At 42.4% G+C, this 14607-nt stretch overlaps 2 protein-coding genes across 3 annotated transcripts; both read left to right on the top strand.

Annotated features, from left to right (window-relative positions):
• The first annotated feature begins 1850 nt into the window (after positions 1–1850).
• Positions 1851–4914, top strand: LOC115120914 (ras-related protein rab7-like). 2 transcript variants are annotated; one of them, XM_029649909.2, is made up of 6 exons: positions 1851–2043; positions 2757–2835; positions 3235–3361; positions 3745–3963; positions 4169–4297; positions 4607–4914. In XM_029649909.2, the coding sequence occupies exons 2-6, from the start codon at positions 2783–2785 to the stop codon at positions 4694–4696; spliced, it is 618 nt and encodes a 205-aa protein (XP_029505769.1). In that variant the 5' UTR covers positions 1851–2043; positions 2757–2782; the 3' UTR covers positions 4697–4914. The 2 variants fall into 2 exon arrangements, with proteins under 2 accessions (XP_029505769.1, XP_029505760.1); XM_029649900.2 differs by lacking the exons at positions 1851–2043; positions 2757–2835 and adding an exon at positions 2847–3145.
• A 2314-nt stretch (positions 4915–7228) lies between these two features.
• LOC135570487 (cGMP-dependent protein kinase 1-like) lies at positions 7229–10624 on the top strand. The gene is made up of 5 exons (XM_065016528.1): positions 7229–7243; positions 7963–8176; positions 9507–9664; positions 9827–9990; positions 10108–10624. The coding sequence occupies exons 1-5, from the start codon at positions 7229–7231 to the stop codon at positions 10283–10285; spliced, it is 729 nt and encodes a 242-aa protein (XP_064872600.1). The 3' UTR covers positions 10286–10624.
• The last annotated feature ends 3983 nt before the right edge of the window (positions 10625–14607 follow it).

Here is a 14607-nt window from a genome sequence, read left to right on the forward strand (position 1 = left end):
GGTGATAAGGCCTACCACTGTTGTGTCGTCAGCAAACTTAATGATGGTGTTGGAGTCGTGTTTGGCCATGCAGTCGTGGATGAACAGGGAATACAGGAGGGGACTAAGTACACACCCCTGAGGGGCCCCAGTGTAAAGGATCAGTGTGGCAGATGTGTTGTTGCCTACTCTTACCACCTAGGGTCGGCCCATCAGGAAGTTTTGCGAATTGGAGTGGGTCTAGAGTGTCCGGGAGGATGCTGTTGATGTGAGCCTCGTCTTACCAGAGGTAGCGTCTCTGTTCTGCCGGTGCATGGAAAATCCCACTAGCTCTATATTGCCCATATCATCATTATAGCCACGTCTCGGTGAAACATAAGATGTTACAGTTTTTAATGTCCCGTTGGTAGGATAATCTTAAATCGTAGGTCATCAATTTTTTTCCAATGATTGCACGTTAGCAAGAAGAACAGACAGCAGTGGGAGTTTACTCGCTCGCCTACGGATCCTCAGAAGGCTGCCCGATCTGCGGCCACTTTTCCTCCGTCTTTTCTTCACGCAAAAGGCGAGGATCTGGGCCTGTTCCAGTGAGAGCAGGATATCCTTCTCATGAGACTCGTTAAAGGAAAAAGTTTGTTCCAGTCCACGGAGAGTAATCACTGTTCTGATGTTCATAAGTTATTTTCAGTCATTAGAGACGGTAGCAGCAACATTATGTACACAATAAGTAAAAATATAAGTTACACAAAATGCTTTAAAAAAATTTAAATAGCACCAGTGGTTGGGAGAATGTAAAACGTCAGCCATGTTCTTCGGAGCCATCATTCAATCAAAGCTACTGCAGATATAATGTGATTTGTCTATATTTTATCTCTGGCCAATGACCTTGAGCCTTGTTGGATGGGCCCTTCTAATATAACTATATGGCAGCACCCAATGGGCTTGAGTTTTTGATCTCTACGCTTAGATTTGGCGGTGACGCAGTGTCCCAATGAGTGACAGAACACTGAGCCAATCACAGCACAACTAGAGAACATTACCAACCCTTACGCTCTGTATTTTCCGTTGGCTGCCCCACCACAGAAAGCACTGAGCAAGGCTGAAACACCTGCATTTTGGAGCTGCCTTACTCAAGAAAGCAAAAAAGAGACCATGTTTGTATGCGGTAAACCGATATGTGACAGTATTAATGCCAAAGTAACATGTAAAACAGGCAACCCCCCCCCCCCCCCCCAAAAATGTGGTGTCAAAACAGGTGTGACACAGGTATGCCAGTCCATCATTGTTTGAGTCTTTGAAGCAGTTGGCTTCTTGACCACCTGATAATAATTGGTATTTGGCACCTCCAATAGCTCCAGGCAAGAGTGCATGAAAATCGTGTATGGAATGGCATTTTATTTCATACTAGGGTAAGCAACAACAAAAAAGTGTTACGGTATTTTGTTTTTCCAACTGATAATCAAGTCAAAAACAGTCAATTCATGTATTGTTTTGGAATTAATATAACATGCAGAATTAAATGTTGGCATTACAAGAAAGCCAGAGTAATAAGGGCGACACATAGGGTGGCGCACAATTGGCCCAGCGTCGTTCGGGTCTGGCCGGGGTAGGCCATCATTGTAAATAAGAAGTTGTTCTTAATTAACTGACTCGCCTAGTTAAATAAAGAAAAAAATGCAAAATTGATATAACTGTGATATAAACCTACCAGATATAGTATCTTCTTAATGCCATGTAATGTTCATTGTCAGACTGACATCGTCTTCCTAACATGGAATGTCATACATTATACATACTGTAGCTATTTGACACAAAGTGTGAAGGGCGTTCATTGGTGTTGACCTGGAGACACGTCAGTCCCTCGTGACTCTTCCAGCAATAGCGTAACAAAAGGCGGATGTTCTTAGCAAGCTAGCTGACCTGGGACAAGGTTTAATGAAGCTGGTTAACGATAGCTAGGTGGTCAGGATTTTCACGTTTCAAAAAAATAGACATAGATCCCGGCAAACTGACATAAGGACAACATTTTTGATTTTGTCCCTGCGCCGTATTATCGCCGAACAGGTAATGTTAAAACTGGTCGACATTTTGTCTTTACACAATCTGTAGCTAGCTGGTTAATGTTAGCGTGCTTACTAGGCACTTTTAGCTAGCTTGCTACAACATTTGTATTTTCTGTGACAGGCCATATAGTTAGCTAATTAGTATTTCGACGATTAATTCGTTTAGCTAGCTAGATGCATCTGTTTTACACATCCTGTTGCATATTATCGGCGTGCTTGGTTGGTCTCAAACAGCATGAGCCGCTTGCCTATATAGTTAACTACATATTGTTAACGTTAGCTGTTTGACAGCTCTTCGACAGTCTGTAGACGACACTATAGTGTGACCAGTCGGTAGCAAAGGTTAGCATTCGCTGCACCTGCTGCCTGCTAACGATAATGTCACATTTTGTGGTAACCTAGTCATGGCAGTTGGTAAGATTACAATTTTAATAAGTCCTACTTAATTCAATTTCTACTGTGCCCAAAGTTTTCTCGCTAGGTCCACTGTCATGTTTCAACAAGTTAGCTTGCTACATATTTAGCTAGCTGGTATGCTAATTTGCTAAAGGTTCTTAGCTAGCAAGTCTGTATCACACGATGTGTAAATAAGTTCCCTTTAGCAATGTGTCATCACAATTAACCCAACAGTCTACTGTCTTGTAAATGACCTAGAATAGATAATGCCAGCTACAAGTCCAGCCTGTTGACTGTTCCCCCCCCGTGTTTTCTCAGCATACTTACGTTAGTCCCAGGGAAGGATGGCCTCCCGTAAGAAAGTGCTGCTGAAGGTGATCATCCTCGGAGACTCTGGGTGAGTGACCTGGGCCCAGTTTTTAAGTTATATGGACCTCACCTATCCTAAAGTATTAAATGCATAGAAATAAAATGAATAGAACAGACTAATAATTGACTTGAATGGGGACTCTCATTCTATTCATTGTTTCTATGCATTTAGTCGTATCCGATAACTTGAAAATCTGGGCCCAGAAGAACATGGTGTTTACACAACTAGATGTCACTTATTTTGAACGTTACTGCGCAAGTGTGTGTTTGTTCCGTAGCACTCTTACATGTACATGTACATCAGCCTCTGTAAAGAAGTCAGGACCTTTATGGCACAGGTAATTGTGCAGGGGGGGTTCAAGTCCTTCTCTGGCTGTTCAACTAAATAGCTACCGTTCTAAATGTGTTTGTGTTGGTGTGTCCCCAGGGTAGGGAAGACATCTCTGATGAACCAGTATGTAAATAAGAGGTTCAGTAACCAATACAAGGCCACTATAGGAGCTGACTTCCTCACCAAGGAGGTGATGGTGGATGACAGGCTGGTCACCATGCAGGTCAGTCTCGTGTGGTTGTGTATGTTCTTCTATATTAGCCTAGTCATGGGTGCTTACCTCTGCCAGATATGTCATAGTGTATTTGAATCAGAGATTGGTCAAATTTCATCCTGTGATTAATGAATCATAGTTTTATCCTTCTTTCTTTTTGACCTTTACACATCTCTCCCCCCACCCCCTTATGTTGCAAGGCACATTTCTGTGAAAACAGACAATGAAATTCTATCTTACCCTCTCATTCCCCACTCACACCCTCGCTCTTTCCCTTCTCATTCCGACCCTCTTGCTCCCTCTCTTCCTCTTAGTGTAATCACATATTGAAAACAATACAATAAAGTACTAAAATACCAAAAACATAGTGATTAACATCTCTCTCCTGACAGATCTGGGACACGGCTGGGCAGGAGCGGTTTCAATCTCTGGGTGTGGCGTTCTACCGTGGGGCTGACTGCTGTGTGCTGGTCTATGATGTCACGGCGCCCAACACCTTTAAGACTCTGGACAGTTGGAGGGATGAGTTCCTGATCCAGGCCAGCCCCAGAGACCCAGATAACTTCCCCTTTGTGGTGCTAGGCAACAAGATTGACCTCGAGAACAGACAGGTAGGTGTGTGTACATTGGAGAGCTGGAACAGACAGGTGGTGGAGAGTAGGCAGTACAGTCAGACCTTGTCAAATGTTTTTTTGTGGCTAGAGATGGTTCCATGTATGAGGAAGTGTGTATGACAGTGGTGTTAATGACGTATGAGGAAGTGTGTATGACAGTGATGTTAATGATATCATGGTGTGTTACTGTTATGTTGTCTAGGTGACAACAAAGCGTGCCCAGGCCTGGTGTGCCAGTAAGAACAACATCCCTTACTTTGAGACCAGTGCCAAGGAGGCCATCAACGTAGACCAAGCATTCCAGACCATCGCCCGCAACGCCCTCAAACAGGTACACACATACACACACAATATTGCCACAGGGAACACCTGTCCAAACATGCCCTCCTTACACACTGGTAGGCAGAGCACCTCCACCCGTTCACTGAGGATGCTCTCTGGAACTTCTATCATAGTCAAAGTTTGCAAATGTACCTACTTTAAGAGTATGTATTAGACTGTTTTTAGAGGTTTGAATCCTAATCAACCCATCCAATGTGACTATATCTAAGTACAGCAGATCGTATCGGTCTCGCGAAAATGAAGATTTGTTTTTCTTAAATTCTTCTACTTGTTGTTTTTGCACACTATCTGTCTGTAGGAGTCTGAGGTGGAGACGTATGACTTTCCAGACCAGATCAAACTGAGAGACGACCGATCCTCCTCCTCCAGCGACGGCTGCTCCTGCTGAGACCAACGATGGACGGACGTTGGATGGAGGAGAGGACATGGGTGCATCGCAATAGTGCTCCTTGTCTCCTTTTCGTCCTCTGCACTGGTGTGAAAGATTGGGACAGGTGAAGCCATCTCCCCACATCCTTCCTGTGTTCTCACATCGGTGCAGATGAAGGGGAGGAAGCCACTTTAGACTATTGAGATGCACCCCATGAAGAGAGGCGCCCCCCGTCTCTGCCCTCCCTTCCTCAGTCAGCTACAGAAGATTCCAGATGAAAAGAAAGAAAAATGTGTGTTCTTAACTCACTGTCTCCCGTGGTGACCTGACAGGAAGGAGAGGAGAATCCCCCATTTGCACAGCATCACTTTTTAATAAGATAGAAGAACCGGTGATACTATGGAAAATACAATCATGATGCTCCTATTATAATAATTTCTAATAATGTTGTCATGTCTTTTAGTTCTTGTTGTTTTAATTGTTTCATCCTTTTATACTGAGGTATAGACTATTTGTCTGTTTGTTTGTGGTCAAAGTAGAAGTTGTCATTAACTACTGATCTAGGATCAGATTACTCTTGGCCAAACCATTAGAGGGATTGGTTAGGAGCAACTCTTACTTACTCTTCTCGCTCTGTGCCTTTCATCTCATGACAAGTATTACTGCAGCAGATCTGTCATATTAATCTATATATACAGTATATGTGGTGTTTTTCCTGCCTTTCAGCAGTCCTTATGTTGCCAAACTGTCAACCCCTAGACCCTTGGAAAAATGTCCATTTGAATCTGTTGTATTTGATAAGTTTCTGTTTTAAACAGTTGTGTAGAGGGTGCTAAACTAACCAGATGCAGTGAAGGTAACTGTGTGCAGTCAGAATACGACGGTGTGCATTCTCTCGACCAAACAGCAACATCGGTTCTGTTCTTTTATACTGGTTAGTTCAGTACATTTCTTATCTTGTTATCCATACTACACAACTGTATCCCTGTAGAGGCTGGTCATACATTTTATGGAATGAAGACATGAGATGAGCAGTCACTATGGGCCTGTCTCAAGTTTAAACCCTAGCCCCCTCAAGGCCCCTAATAGATAAAAAATGATCTGATTTGTGTAAGCAGTGTGGTTCTAGTGAAATGGTAGTTGGTCATATTGCTTACACTACTTCTCAGGTCTAACAGGAGGCTATCTAGAAGTGTCTAGGGAAAGAGGGGAGGGTTTGGGACTGGACCCATGTCCTCTGCCCTAACAGTGTGCCGTGCCCCTCTTTGGTCCTACTGATCACCTCTCCTAGTTTTTTTCTATTCCATTGTCTTAAATCTGCCTTTCTATTCTACACCATTCACTAGTGTTGCTGTGTGTTCTAGTAACAGAAATGAATTGACTCATTCATGCCAACAACCAATGAGCAAAAATCCTTAGTCATCTATCTACGTGAACATTTTTGCACAACTCCTTCAACTGTCATCTTTTGTTGCAAATCTCTTCACTGTAAAACATAAATGTTTACTTTATGGAAATGTCAGTTGTCTTTTCTTTTTTTTTAGTCTTAGACCTGCAGGCCCACTGCTCTAAATCACATTCTAATTCAATAACTACAGAAATGTTGCATTGGTGTAAGAGAATCCAGTTCCTTCAATTTGAATAGCAGAGGATTGAAAGTGGGACATGTCGCTCTGTACCGAGGTGCACAGCATGCTTCTGCTGGGTCTGTCGGCCAGAGAGACCCCTCTGTTCAGCATAACACTGCTCCTCTTGGTTCTCTGCAGGTCATTGCAGAACAGAGACTGCTGAGTGTGTAAGTGGTCACTGAGGGACAGGTGGTCCGAACAACTCCATGGTTTCCATCACCAGGGAGAGGTGGTCCGAACAACTCCATGGTTTCAATCACCAGGGAGAGGTGGTCCGAACAACTCCATGGTTTCCATCACCAGGGACAGGTGGTCCGAACAACTCCATGGTTTCAATCACCAGGGACAGGTGGTCCGAACAACTCCATGGTTTCCATCACCAGGGACAGGTGGTCCGAACAACTCCATGGTTTCCATCACCAGGGAGAGGTGGTTCATAAACGACCCTACAGTGACACGCAGGATACGGGCCTCATCTGCCCTCCACCTCCTTATGGGGTATGGAAGAGAAGAGATGATGAAAGAAGAGATGAGGGAGGGATTCACATGACCTACAGTAGTACCTCCATACTCTTACACCATTGATTACAGTAGGTGATAGTACACATACAGCAGATACTCACACAGACAGCGTGCTACCGGAAACCGTGAGCTCCTTGCTGATTCCTCCTTTCCGGGGCTCGCGGTCTGGGGAGAGGGACTGGAGCGCGATGGACGCTTCGCGAGTTGATGGGAACGGGAAGTCCAGAGCACTGCGAACTGTCACGGAAGTTTTCACTCTAACTTTCATTTTAAATTACCAAAATATAAATAAAATCAAGATTTAATGTCAACAAACATTATACTGATGTTTTATATTGGGTAAAAAGGATACAATTCCAGTGTGCCATGTTTGTGATTGTTTTCAGTGCAGGGTGCAGCCATGGTGATTATTCTAGTAGGTAAATCTAGTTTTTGCGTCCGCATTGCAGATTCCCCGTGAATGAATATAACAAATATATATTTAAAACTTGATGTGGAGATTCGTCACGATTGATGACGACACTGCTGTGTTTTCAGATACATAAGAAAGTGGATTTGCCAACACAAAAAATACGTGTATTAACTGGTGTCATCAATCTTATTAAACATATAACTATTTATTCAACATATTCAGCTTGAAACATCACAAGCAAACCCTGTGATCATGTGCATGGTGTCAAGGCTATTATTTAATTAATGTACACTAATCGCCCATACATTTATGGGGAAAAATATCCAAACTTTTATGCATAAGTGCACGGCAATATTGCCAACTGTAGAAATTGTCCATTTTGTGCTCTGTTATAAATCTTCACTAGAGCGCAACCGGCAGATGGGGCGAATGTGTCTGGTATCTCTCTCCATCATCTGAAGTTTCCAATCCTTTAAAATTACCCTTTTAATTCACATTCGTCGCGGTCTCTGTTTGATTATCATATTCTGCTCGATTTTCACATCAGCTATAAATCAATTGACACATGATGAGATGAGAGATCCGCACACAACTGTGAATGGAGCGCTAACAGGAGAAGTCGGCACGCGCTTCTTGTTCACACACACCCAACGCTTGGACAAAGGTAGGTCATTTTTTATACCTTTAAATGTATTTTTCTAATAACTGCATGAACTTTACAGTTTGCGCTGCAGCTGAAGATCGAGGAGCTCCGTCAGAGAGACACTCCAGATGAGCTGGAGTTGGAGCTGGACACTAAAGATGACCTCATCAGACAGCTGCAGACTGAATTGGACCAACACCATAAAGCTCCACAATACCCAGGGACCACTGGGAGCACTGAGAACACAGGTAAGAGATATCCGTACCAAACTAGTCATGAAGTGCATTTGGAAAGTATTCAGACCCCTTGACTTTTTCCACATTTTGTTAAATTGTTTCCCCCCTCATCAATCTACACAAAATACCCCACAATGACAAAGCAAAAACAGGTTTTTAGAATTTTTGTGGACATTTTAAAAAACTTTAAAAAACTGATATCACATTTACATAAGTATTCAGACCCTTTACTCAGTATTTTGTTGAAGCACCTTTGGCAGCGATTACAGCCTCGAGTCTTCCTGGCTATGACGCTACAAGCTTGGCACACCTGTATCTGGGGAGTTTTGTGGAGTCATCTCCCTGAGCAAGGCCCTTCTCCCCCAATTACTCAGTTTGGCCGGGCGGCCAGCTCTAGGAAGAGTCTTGGTGGTTCCAAACTTCTTCCATTTAATAAAGATGGAGGCCACTGTGTTCTTGGGGACCTTCAATGCTGCAGACATTTTTTGGTACCCTTCCCCAGATCTTTGCCTCGACACAATCCTGTCTCAGAGCGCTACGGACAATTCCTTTGACCTCGTTGCTTGGTTTTTGTTCTGACATGCTCTGTCAACTGTGGGATGTTATACATACAGGTGTGTGCCTTTTCAAATCATGTCCAATCAATTGATATTACCACAGGTGCACTCCAATCAAATTGTATAAACATCTCAAGGATGTCTCTCTCTAACCCTAACCCTAGCTCTAAGCATAACCCTAGCGTGAAACCTACCCCTAGCTCTAACCCTAACCCTAGCTCTAACCCTAACCCTAGCTCTAAGCATAACCCTAGCTCTAAGCATAACCCTAGCGTGAAACCTACCCCTAGCTCTAACCCTAGCTCTAAGCATAACCCTAGCGTGAAACCTAACCCTAGCTCTAACCCTAACCCTAGCTCTAACCCTAACCCTAGCTCTAAGCATAACCCTAGCGTGAAACCTAACCCTAGCTCTAACCCTAACCCTAGCTCTAACCCTAACCCTAGCTCTAAGCATAACCCTAGCTCTAACCCTAACCCTAGCTCTAACCCTAACCCTAGCTCTAAGCATAACCCTAGCTCTAACCCTAGCTCTAACCCTAACCCTAGCTCTAACCCTAACCCTAGCTCTAAGCATAACCCTAGCTCTAACCCTAACCCTAGCTCTAACCCTAACCCTAGCTCTAACCCTAACCCTAGCTCTAACCCTAACCCTAGCTCTAACCCTAACCCTAGCTCTAAGCATAACCCTAGCGTGAAATCTAACCCTAGCTCTAAACTTAGCCATAATCCTAGTAACTTGTTGCATATCACTAGACATGCATTTTATAGTTTGTTGATAGTTTGATCATCCATAGATCATCTATAATAGGGGACTATTCAAATAAATTCATCTGGACTCTTCCAGGGGTTTATTTGATGATGGCACAACAAGATTTTATACAGGCTGTATTGTAGAGGCCTTGTCCTTCCTCCATGTTAGAGGGATCATCTACAGAGACCTCAAACCTGAAAACATCCTACTGGACCACAGAGGATATGCTAAACTGGTACACGCACACACACCTTTTCCTGCGGTTAACATCTCCGACACAACATACAGTTTCTGAATAAACCAGCAGTGTGCTTTTTCTTAATTTGCAGACACACAGAAACAGGAAATGCTCCCAATGTAGTGTGCGTGTGCGTGTTTACGTATGCGTGTGTATCAGGTCGACTTTGGCTTTGCTAAGAAAGTGGGTCTTGGTCAAAAGACGTGGACATTCTGTGGCACTCCAGAGTACGTGGCCCCAGAAATCATTCTGAACAAGGGACATGATGTTTCGGTTGACTGCTGGTCCCTGGGGATACTCATCTACGAACTGCTCAGCGGCAGGTACACCCACCTGTGTGTGTCAGAGATGAGATCATATTAGTCTTTTCATTAGTCTAAATGTTAAGCTGATGTTTCTCTGGCATCCCCCCGCCCCTCTCTCTCCCTCTCTTTCTCCAGTCCTCCGTTCTCCGGTTCTGATACTATGAAGACCTATAACATCATCCTGAGAGGAATCGACATGGTGGAGTTCCCCAAGAAGATCTCCAAGAGTGCTGCCAACCTCATCAAACACATACACACGAGCATAGAGACTACCAATAGGACTGCATGGACTAGAAATAGCTATATTTTCTGATATAAAGTTGAATTCTTTAGCTACCATCTAGGCATGATTCTCACTAGAGCAGTTGAAGCAACAGGTCTGATTTCGCCTCAGTTCTATGCCTAAGAGTCAGTAATTTACTTTTCAGGCCTTCACTTGAAATGGAATCCTATTGGCCACATAGGGCTCTGGATAAAGGCAGTGCAGTTTATAGGGAATTGGGTGCCATTTCGGACACAGCCCAGGTCGTCTTGATACTACAAGGAGAGGTTGTGATTGTTTGGTTCTGGGTGTGACTGCTTCCTGTTTGTCTCCAGGTGGTTTGAAGGTTTTAACTGGGAGGGACTCCGACAGGCAACTCTGGCCCCTCCCTTCACTCCTACTGTGAGTACACACACACACACACACACACACACACACACACACACACACACACACACACACTCAGCACTATCTCCTCTCTCCCAGGTGAAGGGTCCACTGGACACTGGCAACTTTGACTGTTTCCCTGATGACAACGAGGACCCGCCCCCAGATGAGGAGTCTGGCTGGGATCTAGAGTTCTGACTTAAAAACACACACACTGAGTATATCAAACATTAGGAACATTAGAATGGTGGTGGACCATTCTTGATAGACACAGGAAACTGTTGAACATGAAAAACCCAGCAGCATTGCAGTTCTTGACACAAACCGGTGCGCCTGGCACCTACTACCATACCCCGTTCAAAGGCACTTAAATCTTTTGTCTTGTCCATTCACCCTCTGAATGGCACACATACGCAATCCACAGTGGTGTAAAGTACTTAAGTCAAAATAATTGAATGTACTACTTAAGTAGTTTTATGGGGTATTTGTACTTTACTATTTTTACTTTTACTTTTACTTCACTACATTACTAAAGCAAATAATGTACTTTTTGCTTCATACATTTTCCCTGACACCCAAAAGTACTCGTTACATTTTGAATGCTGAGCAGAACAGCAAAATTGTCTAATTCACACGTATCAAGAGAACATTCCCGGTCATCCCTACTGCATCTGATCCTCTGGACTCACTAAACACATGCTTAGTTTGTAAATGATGTCTGAGTGTTGGAGTGTGCCCCTTTCTATCCGTGAAAGAAATGGGGACTTCTGGTTTACTTAATATAAGGAATTAATTTAGATACTTAAGTATATTTACGCAATTATATTTACTTTTGAAACTTAAGTATATTTCAAACCAAATACTTTAAGACTTTTACTCAAGTAGTATTTTACTGGGTGACTTTCACTTTTACTTGAGTCATTTTATATTAAGGTTCCTTTACTTTTACTCAAGTATGACAACTGGGTGCTTTTTCCACCACTGACAATCCATGTATTAATTGTCTCAAGGCTTTAAAAATCATTTGAATGCGAACTTGCCTAGGTGTAGGTGCTTTTACCAGGTGTACTAGGTTTACCAAGTGTACCAGGTGGGTTTATCAGATACACAGGCTGTCTCTGCCAGGGTGAGCTGAGGATTATAGAATCTCCAGGTAATTAGACAATCAGCTGTTGCTTTCACATGCTCTTCATGACAGTTTTCTACAAACCAAAGTATATTCTAGAGATTTGTTTGTGTTTATATGTTCTGAATGGGTAGGGGAATAGTGTACAGTTTCACAACATTTAGTCATAACATATAAGCAAAATAAAAACCTGAAACCCTGTATGAAATTTCTGAATACCTTAACAGAACACAGTGTCATGCAGAAACACCCAGAAGGAGGGAGAGGTGACAGTGTGTGTGAAAGGAAGAATTTGAGAAATAATGAGAGGAAGAGTGTGAGAATGAGTGTGAGAGTGAATGAGGGGAAAGTTAATGAAAGGTAAAACAGGATCATTTCCGTTCTCAGACGTCACAGCACTGAGGTCCTTATCAGATCATTTAACTCATTATAGGCTGAAGAGGTGTGTGTGTGTGTGTGTGTGTGTGTGTGTGTGTGTGTGTGTGTGTGTGTGTGTGTGTGTGTGTGTGTGTCAGATCCAAAGAAGTTGCCCCGGTAAACACAGGTCATCTTGGAAACTCCGCCACCTTCACAAATTACTTTTTTCCCCCTGATAACACACACACACATACAGTGCCTTCAAAATGGATGGAATATATTATTTTTTGCACACAATGCCCCATAATGACCAGGTGAAAACATGTTTTTCAAAGAAATTGCTAATTTATTGAAAATGAAATACAGAAACATCTCATTTACATAAGTCAATACTTTGTAGAAGCACTTTTGGCAGCAGTTACAGCTGTGAGTACTTCTGGGTAAGTCTCTAAGAGCTTTCCACACCTGGATTGTGCAACATTTGCCCATTATTCTTTAAAAAAATATTCAAGCTCTGTCAAATTGCTTGATCAATACTAGACAACCATTTCAGGTCTTGCCATAGATTTTCAAGTAAATTTTAGACTAAACTGTAGCTCGGCCTCTCAGGAACATTTACTGTCTCCTTCGTAAGTACTCAAGTGTAGATGTGCTTACAGTAGCTCCATTCCATGTATGTTTTATCCTGAAAAACTCCCCAGTCCTTAACAATTACAAGCATACCCATAACATGATGCAGCCACCACTATGCTTGAAAATATGGTACTCAGTAATGTGTTGTATTGGATTTACCCTAAACATAACACTTTGTATTCAGGTCAAAAAGTGAATTTCTTTGCCACATTTCTTGCAGTATTACTTTAGTGCCTTGTTGCAAAAAGGATGCATGCTTTGGAATATTTGTATTCTGTACAGGCTTCCTTGCTTTCAATCTGTCAATTAGGTTAGTATTGTGGAGTAACTACAATGTTGTTGATCCATCCTCAGTTTTCTCCTATCACAGTTACAGTTTAAACTAACTGTTTTAAAGTTACCATTGGCCTCATGGTGAAATACCTGAGTGGTTTCCTTCCTCTCCGGCAACTGAGTTAGGAAGGAAGCATGTATCTTTGCAGTGACTGGTTGTAATTGCTACACAATCCAAAGTATAACTAATAAGTACACCATGCTGAAAGGGTTATTCAATGTCTGCTTTTTACTCATCTACCAATAGGTGACCTTCTTTGCGAGGCATTGGAAAACCTCCCTGGTCTTTGTGGTTGAATTTGTGTTTGAAATTAATTACTTAACTGATAATTGTATGTGTGGGGTACAGAGATGAAGTAGTCATTCAAAAATCATGTTGAATGCTATTATTGCACAAAAAGTGAGTCCATGCAACTTATTATGAGCTCAGATAAACTGATGGGTAACAAAACAATAATTATCTATTGAGAGAGAGAGAGAGAGAGAGAGAGACACTAATAAGAAGTGATTGTTCTGAGGAGGAGAGGTGCTCAGAAGCCCAGGCGTCACTGAACACTGTTTGTTTATTTGAAAGATGGAGGACTGGTGGGACACAAAGATCACACAAAACCAGAAATATTCATAAAACCATATTCACAGTTTAGGGCTCTTTTCAGGAACAATAAGCCTACACAATGCACCAAATCACAGATATGAATGTTCTCATGAAAAGTACTTGTGGTTTGGGGTGAGTGCAGCTAAACCAGTCTACATGCCGCCAGTTAGTAGTGATAACAGTATATTGTGCTGCTGCTGCTGTTCACAATGATTGATCTGATTTTAAAATCAAATCAAATTGTATTGGTCACATATACACATGGTTAGCATATGTAAATGTGAGTGTAGCGAAATGCTTGTGCTTCTAGTTCCGACAGTGCAGTAATATCTAACAAGTACTCTAGCAATTCCACAACAACTACCTTATACACACAAATGTAAAGTGATGGAATATAATACAATAATATAATAATAATATAATAATATGTACAAATAAATATATGGATGAGCGATGGCCGATCAGCGTAGGCAAGATGTAATAGATGGTATAAAGTACAGTATATACATATGAGATGAGTAATGTAAGACATGTAAACATTATTAAAGTGGCATTATTTAAAGTGACTAGTGATCCATTTACTAAAGTGGCCAATGATTTGAGTCTGTATGTAGGCAGCAGCCTCTCTGTGTTACTGATGGCTGTTTAACAGTCTGATTGCCTTGAGATAGAAGCTGTTTTTCAGTCTCTCGGCCCCAGCTTTGATGCACCTGTACTGACCTCGCCTTCTGGATGGTAGAGGGGTCAACAGGCAGGGGCTCGGGTGGCTGTTGTCCTTCATTCACTTTTTGGCCTTCCTGGGACATCGGCTGCTGTAGGTGTCCTGGAGGGCAGATAGTTTGCCCCCGGTGATCAAATCAAATCAAATGTTATTTGTCACATAAACATTGTTAGCAGATGTTAATGCGAGTGTAGCGAAATGCTTGTGCTACTAGTTCCGAC

The sequence above is a fragment of the Oncorhynchus nerka genome, unplaced genomic scaffold (assembly GCF_034236695.1).
Source record: "Oncorhynchus nerka isolate Pitt River unplaced genomic scaffold, Oner_Uvic_2.0 unplaced_scaffold_30___fragment_2___debris, whole genome shotgun sequence".
In the NCBI taxonomy this organism is placed as follows: domain Eukaryota; kingdom Metazoa; phylum Chordata; class Actinopteri; order Salmoniformes; family Salmonidae; genus Oncorhynchus; species Oncorhynchus nerka.